The following is a 20500-nucleotide window of genomic DNA, read 5'->3' on the forward strand; positions in this document are numbered from 1 at the left end:
TCTTTAGGGTTTCTTGGCAACCAACGGACCAATAGTTGCTCTTCCAGTAGCGCAAGCGCACCAATGACCTCACCCACTGTCCCTTCGGCTGGTGGGATCTAGACAGAACTGGGGGCGTGCTTGCAGAGGAATGACAACAACGACGTTCCCAGCCCAGTTCGGCCCATGCTAGGTAGCTGTAAACTAGCCGACAGTGTATCTTTTTGTATGCTTTACACCAAAATTGACTGTCGGTTATGCAAATTACCACTCTGTGGATTTGTGGTTGTTGGCTTGTCAGTAGTGCTACAGTAGCTAGCTAGTTGTAGAATTAAACAAAGTAGTTAGAGGTGTTTAGGCGTTGGTACCCTGAAACAATAGGAACAGAACGAGTGCAAGTGAAGGTGGATGAGTTACTGTCATGTGTGTTATAAATGTAGTGTCTCGAGTCTTTAATTGTCATATTACTTAGTGTTGTAGAATAGGCTGTAGGTTTATATTATTTTCCTCGCCATACTAGACAGTTAGGACGCTAGTGCAGAGCCGGTGAACTACTCAGAGGGGTGTATGTGAAATTCTAAGCAAGTAGCTATGATCTCCACGGAGCTTGCGCGAGAATTCCAGGCAAAAGAAAGAAAATCGAAAAACAATCTAAAGAAATGCTTGAAGTCTGCTTTGTCGGCGGATCTAAAGAGGTACAGCATTTCGCTTAAATACAGACAGAGATGTGCTGTATTGTTTAATGTTACATCATGTTAAAATGTGTCTTGAGACTGTCATGTGCTGTGTCCTCATCCGAACGACTTTGAACTCGTAAACCACATCACACACCTTACAACCTTTCATCCCTCACTAGCTGATAAGATGCCTACCTTGTTTACATCTCACTGACGCCTTGCTCAATCCTAAAGATCATTCCTACCAACTCATAAGTTACCGGAGAAAAAAAAACACTACACTTGGGTTTACGCAAGCTAAACTGTGAGTGTTATCTGTTGATCAGCCAGACATCATCTTGTGTTTAGAGGCAGCAAGGAGTTAAACCTGGGGGTGAGAACGCAATTTCTTTCGTCTCTCCCCGGTGACCCATTTCCAATCCATTGCTTTAGGTTTGCAGAGTGAAATAGCCATAGCCGTAACAGTTCTTCTCTTGCAGCTTGGTTGGCTGGAGGCTAACTGGTTTCTGGGTCACCCAGTTCAGTCAGCACGGTGGTAGTAAATGGCGGTTGAAGGAAAGATACTGAGGACATTGCCTGTGTTCTGAACCTCCTCAACTGCCCCATTTTTTTTATTTATTTGTCTGATGACACAGAAACACTATACCCCCACTTATGATAGGGACTTAGTGGCCTAGTTTGCACTCTCCCACGCCACCGTTGTCTTTCGGAAATAACTCAAATGTCGACATTTCATTGGATTGTGCTGTCACTGTACATTTGCCTTCCTCTCCCAGTGCCGCTTGCCACTGCCCATTCATCTGCTGAGCTACATTTACATTTAGTCATTTAGCAGACGCTCTTATCCAGAGCGACTCACAGTAAGTACAGGGACATTCCCCCCTGAGGCAAGTAGGGTGAAGTGCCTTGCCCAAGGACACAAAATCATTTGGCACAACAAGGAATCAAACCAACAACCTTCTGATTTATAGTCCGATTCCTTAACCGCTCAGCCATCTGACCCCCCAGCTGTGTTTCCACAGACTGCTTCAGGAGGAGCTGGAGGTGGACGTGACTGTGTGTGTGGGAGCCAGCTCCCTGCGGGCCCACAAGGCCGTACTGCTGGCCAGGGCTCCACACATCCTGCTGGGGGCTCACCAAGACCCCAACACCATCCACCTGACGGGGTATGACTTCACAGAGATGAGCGACTTTATCAGGTACATCGGATCAGCTGTTATTTTTGTGTCACCACGCTGCCCTTTTGGTTTTAAAAGACCCACTGATACAAGGCTGTAGAGTACAGTCAAGTTTTGTATGAAAGTGTCTTCTGAGTGAATATACGGAAAGCACTGATTCCCTTTATTCTCTATTGGCCTTCGTGCTGCAGTTTGCGTCGCTTCTGACAGAGGGCGCCAGACGCTTCCTTTTGCCATTTAAAATTCAAAGTTCCTCCTTGAGAATATATAATTAGATAGTGGCACCAAAAGAAAACCATTGAGGTTTTTTCCGCAGTTGATATTTGCATTGTGGCTGGTTGGATAAATCAGAGTCTTTCCATCAGAAGTCAGGACATTTGGGTCAGGCAATGTGGTCTGTAGGAGATACCGAACAAGTCTTTATTTGATCAGATGCATTCGTGCATGTTCAGTAGCGTTTTATTAATGTCCTTGTGTAACTTGCTGGGCTCTGACCCTGGAATACTGTATTTGTCGTGACAGAGACGGAGGTTATTAGGAACCCTCATGCATGACAGCTTCCGTTTACGTGTGTAAGCACACTGTTTCTCAGCAGCCACGGCGTGCAAACGGAGCTTCCAGTATGTGGTCCTGCCACTCATACATCATTCATAACCTCTGGCAGTCTGACTCGTGCTGCGGCTGCAGATCACGAAGGCACCTGTGCACCCGTACGCAGAACAAAGCCGCTGCAGTGCAAAGTGCTGACAGACTGCAGGGCCGCAAAGTCCCCCAGACCAACCTCCCCCCCTCTCTCTCGCCCCCCGGGTCCTGCCTCTGAGACAGCACGTCCCCGGTCCAACTCTCTCCTCGGAGCCTCTGTGCTCGTTGGCTGATCAGATTTAAGAAACACCTATCCCACTTGTTTCTTAACGGCTCCACGGACTGTTACTTGGCTCTCATTCGTTTCTGCTTTGTTCGCAGGCATGTGTACACTGCCGACCAGCGCATGGGCTCGGACGGAAAGATCGCGGAGCCAGGGGGAGTGGAGGTACTCGCTGACCCAGGCGACCACCACAGCGTCGCTGACCCAGGTATAAACAGATCAGCCGTGTTTAGAGTGGACGGTTTGTTTAAGGCCCACCTCTCCCCCACCCCCATCCCTCCCGCTGCGCACGTTATCTCGAGCCATAAGCCACTTAAGAGATAATCACATTCAGCCTCTCTTTGCTACCGCTAATCACAACACCAGGAGAGGGGGAGGCCAGACTGAGCACACTGACCTGTTTGGGGGGGTCGCTAAAGCTCCCCTCCCAGTGTCTTGATCCTCGTTCGCTCCTCTCACTTTTCTTACGATCCAGTGTCTTGATCCTCGTTCGCTCCCCTCACTTTTCTCACGAGCATTTCCCCCACTCTCCTTTCCCACCCTCCTCTCCCAGATGTCTGGGTCGTTGAGCCTGCCTCTGGGTTGGGAGCAGACCTGCTGGATCTCTACCAGAGAGGGGAGTGCTGTGACATCAGCATCCAGGTAGCAGAGCAGGTGTTCCGCTGCCACAGGTACAACAAACAGACATCACCTGTCCGCCCGCCTCCCCACCTCACCCTTGCGTTGGCCTTCATTAACTCCTACAATGCTAACAGCTACTACTGTTTCGTTTTTTTCTCGGGTGAACTTTAAATGTCTTTCAGGGTGGCACACATGGTCCAATCAATTTCAAGCAATCAAAGCAATAAATTCACTGCATATATACTTTGTTTCTTTCTAATTTGGATTTTACCTGCTGCTCAATTTGTAGTAAATTATGCATGTTTATGTTGATTATGTATCAATATAGCAGAATTAGCCTACGTAACACCACCTGAACATATGTTGTCAAGCGTGTATTTTTAACTAGTTAAACACTGGCATGCAGTGATGCAGGTAACCATGGAGACAGGTTTCTCCCTGCGTGTGCTTGGGGAAGCACCCGGGGGGGGGGGGGGGGGCGGCCCCCTTTTTAGGTGGGGGAGGGGGGGAGCTCTGCACCACTGATCAGTATGGTAGACCAGCAGTGTCTGCCGCAAGTCTCTCCACTCTCCTCCTCACCACAATCTGACAGAGCTGTGTGATCTCTAAACCCCTCCTCACACACACACACATCCCCCCCCCACACACACACACCCAGATCCTACCTCTCTGTCCCACCCTTCTCCGTACACCTGCCTTCTCTGTAGACTTGCACAGATTCTCCTGCAGCTGCTCCTGCATAGCCCGGAAGATCTGTGTCTCATTGTCAAATTCCAACTGAAATCACACAGACTGAAACAGTTCCCGCCGCACGCACCGTGCCTAGTGGACTATTTTTAGCTGCCTGTTTATGTGAAGGGAGTTCCTTCGGGGCGGCAAGAAAAGCCACTGAATAATCACGATGGTGGATGCCGTCTGATGTTTGTTACTGTTCGGTCAAGACAAACATGAAGAGGCACTTTGAACTGTTTCTGTTCTCCATGCAGGTGTCCTCCTTACTCTACATCAGTGCTAGTTTAGCATCATCTCGTTTACAACCACATCCTCAGAACATAAAGAATAGATTCACCTCGGCTCCGTCGTGATTTGACTCGACCCCATGCCCCCGAGCACATCGACCGAGGTGCCTCGTAGATCGCCAGCCAGACATGTGACCCTGCAAGGTCACCGTCCACTGTCACCGGGCCATGAATCAGAGGTGTGGAAGCTGACCTGTGTTTGGGTCTGTGTCTCTCTGTCTCCAGGGCCATACTGTGTGCCAGGTCGCAGTATTTCCGTGCCATGCTAAGCGGGAGCTGGATGGAGAGCTCCAGTCAGTGTATCACTCTACAAGGGTAAGACGAAGCGGGGAATACAGGGCTTCCTGTTCCTCGTGTCACATTAACATTTACTCATTTATCAGACGCTCCTATCCAGAGCGACTTACAGGAAGTACAGGGACATTCCCCCCCTCGAGGCAAGTAGGGTGAAGTGCCTTTCACAAGGACACAACGTCATTTGGCACCACCTGGAATCAAACAGGCAACCTTCTGATAACTTGCCTGATTCCCTAACCGCTCAGCCACCTAACTCCCATTCAACATTCCCTAATCACACCTCCACTCCTGCAGTACATACTGCAGTTTGTGTGAATAAATCAAGACACAGTTTCATGTATTCCCATCCTTGCACGCCCCCCCCTCCCCGCCTCTCCCTCTCCCCTAACCACCCAGCTACCCATAGACATCGAAACCCCAGTCCCTCAACTCAGATTTCCAAACGTTCAAGGTCATCCGCAGAGCCCTGATTTCTGACTGTGAGTTCTCTCTGTCCTGAAGTGTGTGTGTGTGTCTTCGGAGCAGTCTCCCCCAAGGCCTGGAGGGGCGGCCGGGACAAACGAGGCAGAACTGCCTCCTCGGGGGGGGGGGGGCGAGATGTGTCACTCGTCTACGCGTCATCGAGCTGAACGTAACCGGGGACGACCTGGTGTCACCGCGGAGGAAGGGTGTGCTGATGCGTTGTCGAACTGCGATTGTGGCCCTTAGACTCAAGTACCATCTATTAGCGCCGACCTTAGTCTGTGGTCCACTCGCACTAGTCTTTTGTCCGTTGTAGAACTCGGAACGAATGTGGCATTTATGTGCATCGTAAACTGGGAGCTGTGTGTGTGAGAGTAAAAGGCTGCATCCGTTAGTTGTGAGCTTGATGTAGAGCTCTTGTCTCGGTAGTTTTTCGACACAGGTCGCATCACTTCCTGTGTTTGTGCGTCCCTCCCAGCCTGGGCCCAGAGGAGATGGAGATCCTGCTTCAGTTCATGTATGGGGCCATAGTGGACCTGCCTGCCAGAGCCAGCGCAAGGTACGTCTCCCGGCTCGGCCCCTAGAGGGCCCCTGGAGCACCCTGCTGGGCCTCTGGAGCACCCTGCTGGGACTCTGGAGCACCCTGCTGGGCCCCTGGAGCACCCTGCTGGGACTCTGGAGCACCCTGCTGGGTCTCTGGAGCACCCTGCTGGGACTCTGGAGCACCCTGCTGGGACTCTGGAGCACCCTGCTGGGCCCCTGGAGCACCATGCTGGGACTCTGGAGCACCCTGCTGGGACTCTGGAGCACCCTGCTGGGCCCCTGGAGCACCCTGCTGGGACTCTGGGCCCCTGGAGCACCCTGCTGGGCCCCTGGAGCACCCTGCTGGGACTCTGGGCCCCTGGAGCACCCTGCTGGGCCCCTGGAGCACCCTGCTGGGACTCTGGGCCCCTGGAGCACCCTGCTGGGACTCTGGAGCACCCTGCTGGGACTCTGGAGCACCCTGCTGGGACTCTGGGACTCTGGAGCACCCTGCTGGGACTCTGGAGCACCCTGCTGGGCCTCTGGGGCCCTGGAGGACTCGGCCTTCCCTAAACATGAACAGCACCCTGAAGCACAACATGATCTTTGTCTATAACTCTGCACCCCTCTATCTATATCTATGTCTCTTTGTGTATTTAATTATCTGTCTCTCTGTCTCTCTGTCTCTATCTCAGTCAGGTGGTGTTGGCAGCAGACATGCTGGGTCTGGAGGGGATGAAAGACGTGGTGGACATGGTTCTGACCAGAGACTACTGTCGTTTCTTCCCCAAGGTCAGTTCCACACAGCGATGGAACGCCGTGGGTACGCTGTTGTGACTTGACAACACCATGACACTTTCTGTTTTGGAACGATGTGGTCGGTTGGGGATTTCGATGATGTTTTCCGCCGCAGCGAGCCCTGAGAGCCCAAGGCCCAGTGTTTCTGTGGTAGAGCCATCTGCAGAAACGCACAACGTCTCCCAATTAAAAGAATCCTTGCCTTGATGTGTAGTGTACCACCCTGCCGGTCCCCCAGGACAAGGCCCTGCTGTGCCTCCCACTGTATCACTCCCACCTAATCATGTGCCCGTGATGGAAAACAACGTGTTTCAGTCCTGCCACAGACACAAAGAGATCTCTCTTTCTCTGCCTCTACCCCCCCCCCCCCCCCTGTATGACTCCACCCTCAACCCCCTTTGACAGGGTGCCCATTGTGAACCTTTTGAAACAACATAACCCATCGAAAAAATACCCTGTCTTTCTCTCACCCCTTCGCTGCAGCCCGTCGACGGGGTTCAGAAGTCGATCCTTGAGTGCATGTCCCTCACGCATTCTCTCGGGCTTCAGAGCCTGCACGCTTCCTGTCTGAGGTGAGTGCACGCTTCCTGTCTGAGGCGAGTGCACGCTTCCTGTCTGAGGCGAGTGCACGCTTCCTGTCTGAGGCGAGTGCACGCTTCCTGTCTGAGGCGAGTGCACGCTTCCTGTCTGAGGCGAGTGCACGCTTCCTGTCTGAGGCGAGTGCACACTTCCTGTCTGAGGCGAGTGCACGCTTCCTGTCTGAGGTGAGTGCGGGCGTGTGCCGCGTCATTAAGGAGACCCGTGGCGTGTGCGCTGAATGGCGCTGAGCGTCACTCAGAGCACGGCCCGTGTGTCATTCAGAGCACGGTCGAAGTGGAAACGTGACTCGACGGAGGATTGTCTAGTGTCGCAAAATATAACATCATCTAGATGTTTAAAGAATTTGGAATGGAGTAAAACATGCTGGAAACAATGTTCCCCCGAGGCAACAGTGAAAAATTATGCTTCCCTTGTTGTTTTCTGAGTCACCCAGTGCTGTTGTAGTGGTTTTGCTATTAACGTAGATAACGTCAGGCAAGGCAACATTAAAAATAAACCAGTACATTAAGACATTTTGATTAATACTCTGTGACTAAACCTCCGTATGAGAGAGTTTCCTGTTCGAGAACGACATTCCAGTGCCATGGTAAGATACTTTACGATACAAGTTATTACAAAGCCCACAGAGGCTTGAGCTCATTCCTTGCTATTCATGACTTCATCTTAGTCACTTTACCCAAGCCTTCAAATTCTCCAAAAGCCACTGTCTTCAAAGCAATCGCAGCATCCATTGCTGTAAACAAGCAGAGAAGTGTGGGAATATAGGTCAGGAAAAAGTTTGCAGTAAAGCTACGCTGCACGGCGGAGTCGATATGGAAGAAGGCTGTTTAACGATGAGTCAGTCGTGTGTGACAGCGAAGGGAGCTGTGCTCTCAGAGTAGTGGGGCTGCACTAACTCTCCCCATCACAGGGTCCCTTCCCTTCCAGGCACACTGTCCTGATCAGGCCCTGAAGGCTGAGGCAGATATTGTTTTGTAAGATATATTTTGGGGCGGCATTTCTTCCTTTTAGAATTCTTTCCAGTGAAGGTATAGAGACACAGTAAAAACTTTGGCAAAGGGACTGGATTCAAACCCAGGCGCCTGCGGTAAGGCCTGCGCTGTGAACCGCCAGGGTTCCCCGGGGGGTTGAGGCCGTTCTAACGCGCTCTAGCTCCACTTAATGGACGACAGAGAACGTTGGTACACAACCAAAATGTTGTGGCTTCCATGGGCTTGGATCAAGCACATCCCTACCGAGCCAACAAGGTCGGTAATCCATCTGGAGGTTGGCTGCCGAGAGAGATGGTTAAGTGGCTATGGAAGAGACCTGACCTGAACTACTGTAGTAAATCACAACCCCTCCCACTCAACACGTAATTCGAATTAACTACATCCCCACTCCAGCAGTCTCGCAGCACACAGACGGCACCGACAGTACCGACAGCACAGGCGGCACCGACAGTACCGACAGCACAGGCGGCACCGACCGCACAGGCGGCACCGACAGCACAGACGGCACCGACAGCACAGGCGGCACCCACAGCACAGGCGGCACCGACAGTAGCGACAGCCCTTAACTGTGCTACTGCGTGTGTTTCCCAGGTGGGTGGCGGAACACTTTGTGAAAAGCTGGTCGGAGAGAAACTTTGCCTTGTTGCCGTGGGAACTCCAGAGGACCTGTTTGACCGCCGTGACCTCGTCCATGGTGGGCCCCCTGTGGTTATTCACCTCGCAACACACACACACACACACACAGACCCCTGACAGGTGTCCAACCTTGTTTCATTTCCTCGTCAGTGTCTGCCGTTTCTCCACAGGAAGTGACATGGCTCGTGATCAAATGAAACAGACGTATTTATTCAATTTTCCAGTCCTTCGTGACATGTTTATTTGGGGAGGGCAATGTGGACGTAGACAGCTGCAGCTTAATCAGGGTTTGTAATCGAGTAAGCCTGTGCAGCTAACGGATGGAGGAGAAGATGAACATTTAGTCATTTACATTTAGTCATTTAGCAGACGCTCTTATCCAGAGCGACTTACATAAGTACATTAGATTTGAAATACTTTGATGTCGGTGTTTGTGTACTGCACTGCACTGAGGGTGGGCATGCATGAATGTGCGAACAGGGGTGTAAAACAAACGTCCACAAAGGCATCCCTGCAACCCTGTGCCTGACGTTCCTCTGTCCTGCAGAGCGTGCAGAGCGTCGTGACCCTACTCTGCGCCAGCGAGCAGCTGATTGGCTGCCTGCCCGAGGTCAAGTGGGCCAAGCAGGTGATGGCGCTAGCCACCAAGCTGCAGGAGGAGTGCCTGGCCTTCGCCGTCGCCCAGCTGGCCCTCGTCACACGGACCGCCGCCTTCCACAGCCTGCGAAGGGTAAGCAGCGCCGCGCTCGGCCACCCTGGGCCAGACCACCAGGTCGTACCATTCCGAGAGCAGAGCTGTAAGAGGGGGTCAGATGGCTGAGCGGTTACAGAGTCGGGCTAACAATCAGAAGGTTGTTGGTTCGATTCCCGGCCATGCCAAATGACTTTGTGTCCTCGGGATACTGGCAGCTACTTCAGCCTACTTGCCTCAGGGGGAATGTCCCTGTACTTCCTGTAAAGCGCTCTGGATAAGAGCGTCTGCTAAATGTACAAAATGTACTTTTTCCCGTACTAGTCGTGCACGTGTGTTTGGGGTTGCAGAGGGAGGAGTTCACGCGGGAGCCTGCCCTGCTGAAGAAGCTGTGCGGTGCCGTCAGGGACGGCGTGACGGTGGAGAACGCCTGCGACCTGTTCTCGGCCGTGGACCGGCTGTGCGGGGACGACGCGGAGGACGGCGAAGGCCAGGACGAGGGGCCTCGGAAGGAGGAAGAGGAGGTAACTGTGCTTCTCTAGGTCGCCTGTGAGCTCAGCTTGAGGTTTTTTTACTCCAACCTTAATTTAGAGGAACCCCAATCTGATGATTAGCTGGTTGATGGTTGACTCAGTCGGGTTGACTGAATCGGGGCAGTTAGAAATGAGGTGAGAGCTAACATTTACAGGACGGTAGCTCTGCGGGAACAGACTTGGCCAGGCCTGCAAACCAGCCTTTAATTTACTAGACCTGAAAAATGAACATAATAATAATAAAAAAAACATTTAGCTAACAGTTTTGTCCAAAGCGGGTGGGTTTTAACCTTTCGGCATCTCTTGATCTGCAGTCAATTCCTCTGCTCACTGAGCTATACCCATCCTTGTTTAACTGTGTCCACCACTAGACTAGGCTGGTCTTCCCCACCAGACTGGGTTCTACGCTGAGTTCTACAGGCCCAGGGATCTAGAACACACATGCCCTGGGAATACATGTCTATGCTACACAGCAGGATGGATTAGACATAGAGAGACAATCAGGCATGGGAGTGGCCTTCTCTAATCTGGCCGTGTGTCTGGGAGGGAGGGGGGGAGGGGGGGAGGGATAGATAGATGGCTCCTCCCTCCCCTCCAGCTCAGTTTTTTATAAACATTCAGGCGAGGAGGCGGGAGAGTGACTGTCTTCAGCGGCCGCGGTGACATCACGGATTTAGCTTAAGGGGAGCTCAAGTGGATCCTGCAAGAGAGAAAGAGAAGGGAAGGGAGGGAGGGGCGGGGTTACGAGTTGCCATGGCGACGGGCCCTTCGAGCAGCTGCTGATTTGCTAGTGCTCGTTCTCTCTCTGCCTGCTGCCTGCTTGTCCCCCCTCCCTCTCTCTCTCTCTCCCTGCCTCCCTCTCTCTCTCTCTCTCTCCCTGCCTCTCTCTCTGTCTCTCTCCCTCTCCCTGCCAGCCATTCAGGCGAGAGCTCTGTGCTCTGCATGCACGGTTGTGGACCTTCCTGCTCCAGTCCTTCTACGCCGTCCGCCACACGCAGGGATGGGAGACGCTGCCTTCCAAGCACAGGGAGAGGATACTGGCAGGTAGGACCGCACATGTTTCATCTGGGGGGTGGTGGTGGGGGGGGGGGGGGCAGAGGAGGGAGGAAGTCTGGCCGCAGCGAGGCGACGCGTGCCTGAGAATCTCCTCTCAGATGGGGCATGTTCAAAGACTGCAGGGTGTGTTTTTTTCTTCTTCTTTTTTTTTCTTCTTCTTCTGTCTCCCATGCCAGCGTAGGGAACAGAAGGAGCTGGCTCTGCCGGCTCGGCATGGTGTTTGCCAGAGAGCCAAAGCCCCTCGAAGCATATGCTGCTGGCTGATAGCACGCAATTAATGGCTCCCCCGCTACACAGCTGCACAGCCACACTGGAAGACCTCCCATTGTTTTAGCCTCCCCTCACACCCTGCCTGCCTGCCTGTCTGCCTGCCTGTGGGGCTGGTCCCAGCCTGAGCGGTGCGGTGCAGGACGACGCGCTAAATGCGCCAGACTCAGCGTGTCGGGGGGGGGGGGGGGGGGGGGGGGGGGGGGGGGGGGGGGGGGTTGCGAAGGAGGGGGGGGGGGTGGAATTCTCTTTTCATGTGATGGGTTTTTATAATAAGACCTTGAAGATGTTCGGTGCTTTCTCAGTTTGGCTTTGTGATGTGTGAGAGATGCACGGCGTGAATGATGCAACTGACCAGGATTACACCGCTTCGGTGGGGCTCTTTTGAAAGAAGTAATGCAATATAAGGGATTATCCAGACACACACACCTACTTAGTCCCGTTTTCTTCATGGAGGTGTTGACTATAGTATCGGTTCTGAGTGTCTCTGGGGAACTGGAGGCGCTTCGAAGGGCAGTATTTCCTTCCTTGCTAGACTCAGCTGAGTGACATTTCATTGATTAATACTCCCAGTGTTGCTCCTGTGCCTTAGGCTGAGAGCAGGAGGAAACATGAATGAGAATCTAGGTGCAATTTCTTAATTGAAATCTTCGTTTGGTTGATAAACGACATTACCAAGTCAGCGATAAGAAAACGGTGCCCGACTGTTCATTCCAAAAACGTATATATTTTTCTCCACACATTAGAAGTGATCAATCGTGTGCTTTCCTCCTCTCTCCCAGCTGCTGTTGATAAAGGCGACAGTAGAAGACTCGGTAAAAAGCCTGTATTCACCAGCTCACAGGTAAACCTCTATCATACAAGCTTACATCTTTCTCGCATGTTGTGAGGGCAAAAATCATATGGAAGCTTTATCTTCATTAAAGCACCAGCTCAGAACAGATGTCATGAACCCATTTATGTAATATCTCAGAGGAATCTGTGTAAGTCTGTGTAATCCAGGCGTGATTATAGTGCTAGGGTGGCCATTAGAAGCACTATAATCAGTCCACTGCCATCTCCTCACAGCAAGCATGACTGGAATTGAGGGTCTCCTTCGAATCAGCCCAGAATTGTTTCAGAGGCTTGTCTGAATGAGAGGGTCCTGAGGGGTTGTGATTGGCTGAAAAGAGCCCCGCCCCCACCCCTCTGTCAGAGTTTGCACGGTAACTTGACAGAAATGGTCAGGAAGTGCTGTGATGCAGAGCGAGGGCCTGGAAGGGTTTTCCTGTCTGGCTTTGCCTCACTGATCTATGTGACAGGCTGCTGACTGTCATCATTTATCTTATCGACACAACAAAAGCAATTACCTCAGCTCTCGTGGCCAACACAGACATCTTGTTCCTGGGAGACCGCTAAACACAAGACAGATAGGAAGTTTGTCATCTAAAGTGTAGTAAAAATGTTCTTATGATATTCAAACGCTTCTCTTCTCTCAGCAGCAGAGGGCTGTGAAATGCCCCGTGGTTCCTGCAGCTGAGTCAGAGAGCCCTCCTGTCCACAGGAGTCACCGGGGCACTAGGACCTCCAGCCCGGCCTCCCAGCGCCCTGCGCCAGGCACCATGAAGTCAGACGGCCTGGGGACGGCCAGCAAGCCAGGGGATGCCGACACATCCAGGGCCAAGAACGGAAGGAGCAAGCCCGGGGACCTGAGCTCCACAGCCAAACCAAAGGCGGCTCCCTCAGCCAAGCCCGTGCTCAATGGAACCGGAGGGCCAGGGACCAGACGGGACGCGGCCACGGCCAACGGCCCCCGAGGCTCCCTGACAGGGGCCGGGAAGGGGGCGAAGGAGCAGGAGAGGAAGCCCAACCCAGGAGCGAGGCCCAAGACCTCCCCTCCGGGCTCCAGGTCGGCCGGCCCCGCCAAGCCGGGCAAGCTTCAGAAGAGCCCAGCTGGGAAGGAGCCCCCGCAGGGCCCGAGCAGCGTCACGGCCGCCCAGCCCCACCCCAGCACCCCCTCCACCTCAGGCAGCGCTTCCCCAGAGAACAGCTCCGGCAGCCCGCGCAACAACAACAGCCATCCTATCCCAGGTCTGAGATACGGGCTAACCTTTTACCACCACGTACTCATTCTTACTCCGCCTTCATGCTGTGCCCAACCCCTACTGCTGAGTTAGTCTGTGAACGCCTGCTAGCTGACAGGCAGTCTGTAGAATAACATGACTGATTATTCTGCGGAATTGTATGGGTTTGCCCTGAGGGAATCCTGAGATACTAGAGTGAATATATTTCAGCTGAACTACCATATAGAGCCTAGAGAGCACGGGAGGTTAAAAGATATGCTGTGAAACCACCCCACCATGTTTGCTGTTGGGTTTTTCCCATGTCGTGTGTGAGGACCAACCGACCACACACACGCCTAAGCTTTAGAGCTGAAGGTCAAAGCCCAACACACAGGGTGCGACGAATCACTTCTCCACCCTCGCCGTCTCCCTGGTGATGCTGTGTTGCAGGCCGGGGAGGGGCGCGCGGGGAGGGGGGGGGTTGGGGGCTTTTGACTTTGAACTAGGCCTCAGCTGTCCCTGTGCCCCTCAGCTGTCCCTGTGCCCCTCAGCTGTCCCTGTGCCCCTCAGCTGTCCCTGTGCCCCTCAGCTGTCCCTGTGCCCCTCAGCTGTCCCTGTGCCCTTCGCACGAAAGCAAAAAGAAAAGGAGCCATTAGCTTCGCTCCCTCTGTCAAAACACAGCCATCCTCGCTCATCTTCCACAGCTGAATTTGCTGTGTGGCGATGACGTAGTCAGAATGTGATACAAATCTCTTCATTAAGCAGATGTTTTTTGCCCCAAAGCGACATACAGGGGGACCTGCAAACTCTTGCTCTGCGGTCAAATGCTCTAACCATTCAGCTGTATCTATCCCCTGTAGTGTTGCCATCACTAAGCTCCCGGTTGACAGATTTTTAATTGGCAGTTTCAGTTGCCTGGAATGAATCGATATTCCGTTTTCTTTACTACTGTATCCCTCCTGCTGTGTCAGACTGGGTTCATTTTACTGTAGGATTTAACGAGGGACAGAAATCATTATTTCTGGTTCTGACTGCTGTCCACTATTGATTCCCTTTAAGCTGTAGAATATTCATGTTCCTGGGAGCCACTCCCTCTTCAGTGGGATTTCATCCATTGTCGTTTTAGATTCAGTTTACATCCTGAGTCGGCACTTTCGTTTTTTGAGCGTAGCATTTGTCAATGGACGATATGCTGTTAGGATCTTTTTCAATGTGATGTTATATACCAAGCCATGATAGACTGTAAACCAAACCGAGTTCGATGCCTGAAGATGCGCGTCCTCTGTCCGTAGGTCTGAAGACTAAAGCCCAGGCCAGGGTTGTGCCTAAATCCCCTCTTACCAAACCCCCTCAGAAAACAGACACCACAAAGACCAACAGGTGAGAGAACCCTTCCTGGGATGGACTCCCGTCCTTGGACAAAATGGTAGAAACATCTTTGCTGCCCCCTGCTGTCGGACACCGGTGTAGGCACACATAAATAATTTAAGAGACTTTGCATTTATGCCCTCATGAATAGCATTACTGTAAAAAAAAGGAAATTGGAGTGTGATTTCGGTCAGTTTAATATGATTGTTATTCTCGCCGCTGTCAGCCCTACAAACAATCCCACCGCCAGAGACGTGGGTAAAGCCAAGCTCACTGCGTCAGCGAGAACAACACCTGCAGCAGAGGCCCGCGACACTAAAGGGAGAAGCACACCAACCAGCCTGCCAGAGAGCCATGGTACGTCCTGGATACAGTTGCGACATAAATGTTATTATTAAGTGACGATGAAAAAGTTGTCAAATATTCTCATCATTTTTTTTTTCTCCCCCCTCCTGCTTCAGTCTCCAGACCAGGATCTTCTCTGAGGAAACCTGCGTCCCCCAAGAAAGAGGAAAAAGACGGGGCTAAGACCTCCGCCGCCGCCGCCGACAAAACAGCCATCGAGGCCTCCAAAAGAAAGATCACAAAGCCCGCCCCCGCTCCCGTAGCGGCGGCTCGATCCACAGCCAAACCAGCCAAAGCCGCGCCTTTGGCCCCCAAGCCGTCAGCGGTAGCAGGGGCCAAACCCGGAGCCAAGCACAAAGGCCCCAGCGAAGCATCGACAGACAAAGCTGTGCCCAAGCCAGTCAAAAGCTCCTCTGCAGTCGCTTCCAAGAGGCCCGCGGGTAAAGACAAAGAGACAACCGTGGCGAAAAGTTCCGATCTCAAAAGTACAGAGCAGCCCCAGTCTAACGGCCGCAGCATGGCCGGAGAATACCGGGGGAACTCAGCGACGTCCGAGTCCTCGACCCCGGCCAACCATGTCAGCACAAAGCCACCAAGCCAGGGCGGGAACGGAGGAGACTCCCTGTGTCTGCCCCTGAAGGTCAGAGCGGGCCAGAGTCCCCGTAAGACCCCTAACCCAGGCACCTCTACCGTAGGATCTGGGGCCAAGACAAGTCAGCCAGCGACCAACAACATCTCTCAGGTGAAGCCTGCCAAGCACACGGAGGACACCGCGGGGAAGCAGGCCGCAGGGTCTTCTCTTCCGGCACACCTCGGAGCGGTGCAGGTCCACGACCTGGGCTCGCTCAACGCCCCCAGAGACCCGGACGCTATCCAGGACGCTGCCCGCAGCGTGGGGAGCACGCCCCTGGAGGACTCCTGGAGCGGGATCCACCACCAGGTCAGCCCCGAGTCGGAGACGGGCAGCGCCGCCACCACGTCGTCGGACGACATCAAGCCCCGCTCGGAGGACTACGACGCGGGGGGCTCGCAGGACGACGACGGCCCCAACGACCGCGGGGCGTCCAAGTGCGGCACCATCCGCTGCCACGACTTCCTGGGGCGCAGCAGCAGCGACACCAGCACGCCCGAGGAGCTGAAGACGTGCGAGGGCGGGGCGGGGCTGCGGGTGGAGGTGCGCCTCCGGGGGGGCCGCGAAGCGGAGACCACCAGCGAGGAGGAGGGAGCGAGGCCGCGCTCGTGGCTGCAGAGAGACGAGGCGCCAGCGGGCGAGGAGCTTGCCGGGGCGGGGGCCACCGTTGCGGTGAAGAGCGTCCCCGATCACCAGCTCTTCTCTTCGGAGGAGGAGGAGGAGGAGGAAGAGGAGGACGAGGAGACGGAAGACGAGAAATCCGAGGTGGAGGTCCTCCCTGGCCACGCCCCTCCTCCCCCGGCTGACCCCTCCCCCCAGTTCCAGGGCATCGTCAACCTGGCGTTCGACGACGACCCCGGGGACCAGGACAACGAGCAGCCCGACTACCAGTCGGCCTCCAATTTCCGCCGCTCCGTGCTGCTGTCCGTGGACGAGTGCGAGGAGCTGGGCTCGGAGGAGGGTGGCGTCCAGACCCCGCCCCAGCAGCCCGACGACCTCATGCCGAGCGACGTCTTTGAAACCGACCCCGCGGCTCCCCTCTTCCCTACCGGACCCCAGAACCACCTCTCCGACCCCCCGCAGACCCCACCTCAGGAGGAACGGCAGCAGAACAGCAGGGAGCAGGAACCCAAACCTGTCGTGTTCCTCACAGAAGTCCAGCAGAGCCCCGGTCAGCTCAGCGGAGCGGGAGGAGGGATGGAGGCCGGCGGGCCGTCCCCGCACCCTGACCCCACCGCTAACCTCCTCCCTCAGGAGAGGCCGTGCCACCTGGACCTCAGGCACACTGAGCAGTACGGCAACGCAGAGGGGCGCAGGAACCAGCCCAATCCTGCCGACAGCAAGAGAGCTGATTTACACCTTGACTTAAATGATCTTCAGCAGGCGGGGGAGTCCTCTGCACATGCCACACAATCCCCAGCAGGTAACGTATAACCTATAGACCCCCCCCACCCCAACCCCCCAAGCCAAATCCATTCCCCCTAAACTCTGTAGAATGATTAGTTCAGCCCCTGCAAGATGCAATCGTCTCTCCTGAATGCTCCTTATTTATATCAGTCCAACACTAGCTCTTCATTCCAAAAAAGTATGTCATTTACGATTACTTATCCGTTTAAAATTCCAATTGAATAAGGGGTAATCTGTGATGTACCCATATTCACAAACTATCTGTGTACCAATTCTAGTAGTTTCATTTGTTACACCAATATCTTGTTAAGGATGGATTTGGGTCTATCAAACGAGCAGAAGTAGTTTAGCTATAAATGTAAATGACAACTAAACTACCTTTTTTTCAGAGGCACTCAGCCCTTGATCACTCAGTTTACTTATGTTGAGGGAAAAAGCGGTGTTCGTTTCAACAAGACTGATACTCAAATATTAAATGTCAAGCACTATACCATGTGCCAGTTAGAAGTATCTGCCTTGTGACAAGGCTTGTGACGTAGTTGTACCAATGCACTTTGATGTACATAAAACGCAATGATTCAATGATTTTCATTGTTTGTTTTTTTCATGCCATGAAAACAAACAGCTTTGGGCCATTTTAAGCCACAGCTCGTTTGAGTTTTCAAATTTGTGTTTACACAACAGACAAGCAACTAAGGATTTTCCTATACACATATGCACATTAGCAAGTTGATGATGGGTTGATGCAAAACATCTGGACTTCACTAAACACTCTAAGTTTGTCGTGACAACCAGATATCTTTTTTAAAAAGTGTATCTTTAACATACAACCCTTGATGCCCCTTTGCCCTGAATCAGCTTGTATTTATGTTGTTTTTGTCTGTTCCTCTGAGACTGTCTATTTCTCTGTCTCCTCCACCAGAGATGCTTGCATGCCAGTATTAAAAACCATGTTGTTTGTCTTTATTTTATTCCATAATTATTTATTTTTGTATGTTTCTTATTATGTATCCATATCCATTTCGTCAACCCCATTAGTAAACATATGGCGTTTCTAGTCCGTTTATTATTATTATTTGAACGGTTGTTGATTAGAAGTTATGCTGTTGATTTAGTTGGGTAGACTGTGTGTGCTTGTAGCTTCTCTGTACAGTACAGTAGTGTGTGTTCTAGTTCAAACGTCCATGGTTCTGCTATGTCTCTCTTTCTTCACTACCACACAACGCAGCAAATCCCTGCACTATAAGCTACATAGTTGCTATCCCAGTGCAAACATGTTCATTATTATTCTGCTGCCAACAGCAATAAGTGGTTGATTTTTTTTTTATCATATTTTGCCAGCATGGGCCTCTCATTTACATTGATACTGACGCAATGTTCATTATAGAAAGTAAATGTATATATACACGATTAAACAATGAGGAAAAAAATTATTGATGATGAGATAATGGTTGATGTACTCCTTTTGTGATGCAAAGTAATTCATTGTTGCCTGCATTTAGGTTTTTGTGACGGCATTTTTTTTTTAAATCTGTACATTGCATTAGGTCTGTCCAAATGAGATCCTCATGTACATCTGAAGACATCATTAGTGCCTGAGCAAATTGAGTTATGCATAGTTACCTGGTTCTGGCAATGCATGGCTTATTGTGTTTGACACTGGTGGATAAAAGAGACATATTCAGACGAGCATCCTTCTGTGCGTCGCCTTTAAAGCAGCTGTCCATCCTCCCTGTCACCTAGCCTCCAAGTCAGCAATGGAGGAGAAGAATCACACTGCAAAAATGCCCCCATCAAATATAAGCCTAGATATGCTTAAAACAAGTCAATTTGGCTGCTAATGCAGTCAGAACGTTTATTTAAAGAAAATGTCTTTAAAAACAATGTTGTTTACTTAAATTAAGTCACTATATGAGACATTTATACTAGACTAGGTCTAGATTTACAAGCTAAAAACAAGATTATCGAACTCAGTTGTAGAGTTTTTGCAGTGTAAGGGTTTGGTAAATCAACTTGAACATAACCCATTGGTCTGATCCAGCCATTGATTTAATGTTAGTAATGAGAACATTTCCCCCTTTTTAATAGAGGTCATCCATGAATGACCTCTAGTTTAACATGATCTTAAGGACACAGCTGCATTAAGGGTGAATCTTGTAACAGCCTACATGCTTTGCTACTAGCAAATCCTCATAATGCCTATTGTGAAAGTACTCCGGAGAGATGAATCGTTTGGTCATTTTTGCAGTATTGTCAATTGTTTTTAGGGGACATTGATGGTTGTGACAGATTGGATCAAACCTGCACACACGAGCGCCGTCCGTCCAAAGCCCTCTCGCCCATTTACGAGCTGGACGCGGGGGAATCCTTTGAGCGCTGCTCGGACAGAGACGGGAGTTGTGTGGGACAGCGGGAGCGGCTTCGACCGGGTGAAGAAGAGAGGCAGCCAGAGGAAGACGAACAGAGCGGTCAGTTTGCAGAGCGGGACTGGGGCCTCCTTCGACAGCTCCTTTCAGACCAAGAGTCCAACTTAGGGGTCATTAACCCGGTCCCGGAGGACTTGAATTTGGCGCAGTACCTCATCAAGCAGACTCTGTCCCTGTCACGTGACTGTCAGGACTTTCTGCCCCATGAGAAAGAGACCTTCAAACGCTGGGCAGAGCTGATCTCGCCTTTGGAAGACTCGACTACCAGTATCACTGTGACCAGCTTCTCCCCGGAGGACGCTGCGTCTCCGCAGGGGGAATGGACCATAGTGGAACTGGAAACGCATCACTGACACGGTGGAGGGTCGAAGGGAGCTGACAATTCACTGAGCTTTGTAACAGCTATCGAAATTAGTCTTAGTTGATCGTTTGTCTCTCTTTCTCTGTTTTCTCCTTTTACCGACTCTGGGTTTTGGACTTTAGCTGCAGCTGATTTGCTTTCTCCATTTTAATTGTAGCCTATTTCTTTCAGGATAGTTGGCAAATGAACAAGTTGGCAAATGAACAAGGTGCCAAGACACCAATGGGCTGTTTTGCATGTGGATATTTTTGTATGTTCAGCTGTCTGGTGTTGAATCCTCTTACAAAAGAAAAAAGCCTAAATGATGGTTTACAATGGAATTTCACGATAAACTAGAGAACATTGGTTGGTATATGAATTATTGTGTAAGATAATAAAAGTTTTTTTTTTTTTGCTTGTGTCTAGTCTACTTTTATTAGTCTGTAAACTGTGAAAACAGCGAACCCTAGTGTCATTTTGAGTCTCGCACCTCTCCAGGAAGTAAATCAGTGATCATGTTTTTAATTTTAGGCATTGAATAGGCCTACTTAATATTTACATTTAAACACCACCGAATTTGTTGGTTTTGAATTCACCTCTTTAAAATTGAAATCTGAAATTAATTAAATGTTTAGAAAAATTCAGATCCAAAAACTCAAGGTTTGGAAATTCAGACTGCTCAAATTCGAACAGTCAAATTCAGATACTCAGATTTCGAAAAAAAATCTAGCTTCAGAAATTCAGACTG

At 51.4% G+C, this 20500-nt stretch overlaps 1 protein-coding gene across 3 annotated transcripts; it reads left to right on the top strand.

The window, feature by feature from the left end:
- The first annotated feature begins 104 nt into the window (after window positions 1-104).
- Window positions 105-20167, top strand: btbd8 (BTB domain containing 8). 3 transcript variants are annotated; one of them, XM_047049573.1, is made up of 18 exons: window positions 105-674; window positions 1679-1855; window positions 2798-2907; window positions 3253-3370; window positions 4565-4654; window positions 5577-5657; window positions 6316-6412; window positions 6902-6990; window positions 8602-8704; window positions 9194-9376; window positions 9688-9861; window positions 10785-10914; window positions 11976-12037; window positions 12672-13263; window positions 14528-14615; window positions 14830-14960; window positions 15065-17002; window positions 19254-20167. In XM_047049573.1, exons 1-18 carry the CDS (start codon window positions 571-573, stop codon window positions 19763-19765), a joined length of 4779 nt encoding a protein of 1592 aa, XP_046905529.1. In that variant the 5' UTR covers window positions 105-570; the 3' UTR covers window positions 19766-20167. The 3 variants fall into 3 exon arrangements, with proteins under 3 accessions (XP_046905529.1, XP_046905530.1, XP_046905531.1); XM_047049574.1 differs by having other exon boundaries at window positions 12675-13263; XM_047049575.1 differs by lacking the exons at window positions 105-674; window positions 1679-1855; window positions 3253-3370 and having other exon boundaries at window positions 2825-2907.
- The last annotated feature ends 333 nt before the right edge of the window (window positions 20168-20500 follow it).

The sequence above is a fragment of the Hypomesus transpacificus genome, chromosome 26 (assembly GCF_021917145.1).
Source record: "Hypomesus transpacificus isolate Combined female chromosome 26, fHypTra1, whole genome shotgun sequence".
Classification (NCBI taxonomy): domain Eukaryota; kingdom Metazoa; phylum Chordata; class Actinopteri; order Osmeriformes; family Osmeridae; genus Hypomesus; species Hypomesus transpacificus.

Coding starts and splice junctions, on each gene's coding strand:
- btbd8 (XM_047049573.1), top strand. CDS start 571: ATGATCTCCACGGAGCTTGCGCGAGAATTCCAGGCAAAAGAAAGAAAA. Junction 3,371..4,564: donor CAGGTGTTCCGCTGCCACAG/GTACAACAAACA, acceptor CTCTGTCTCCAG/GGCCATACTGTGTGCCAGGT. Junction 9,377..9,687: donor CCTTCCACAGCCTGCGAAGG/GTAAGCAGCGCC, acceptor TTGGGGTTGCAG/AGGGAGGAGTTCACGCGGGA.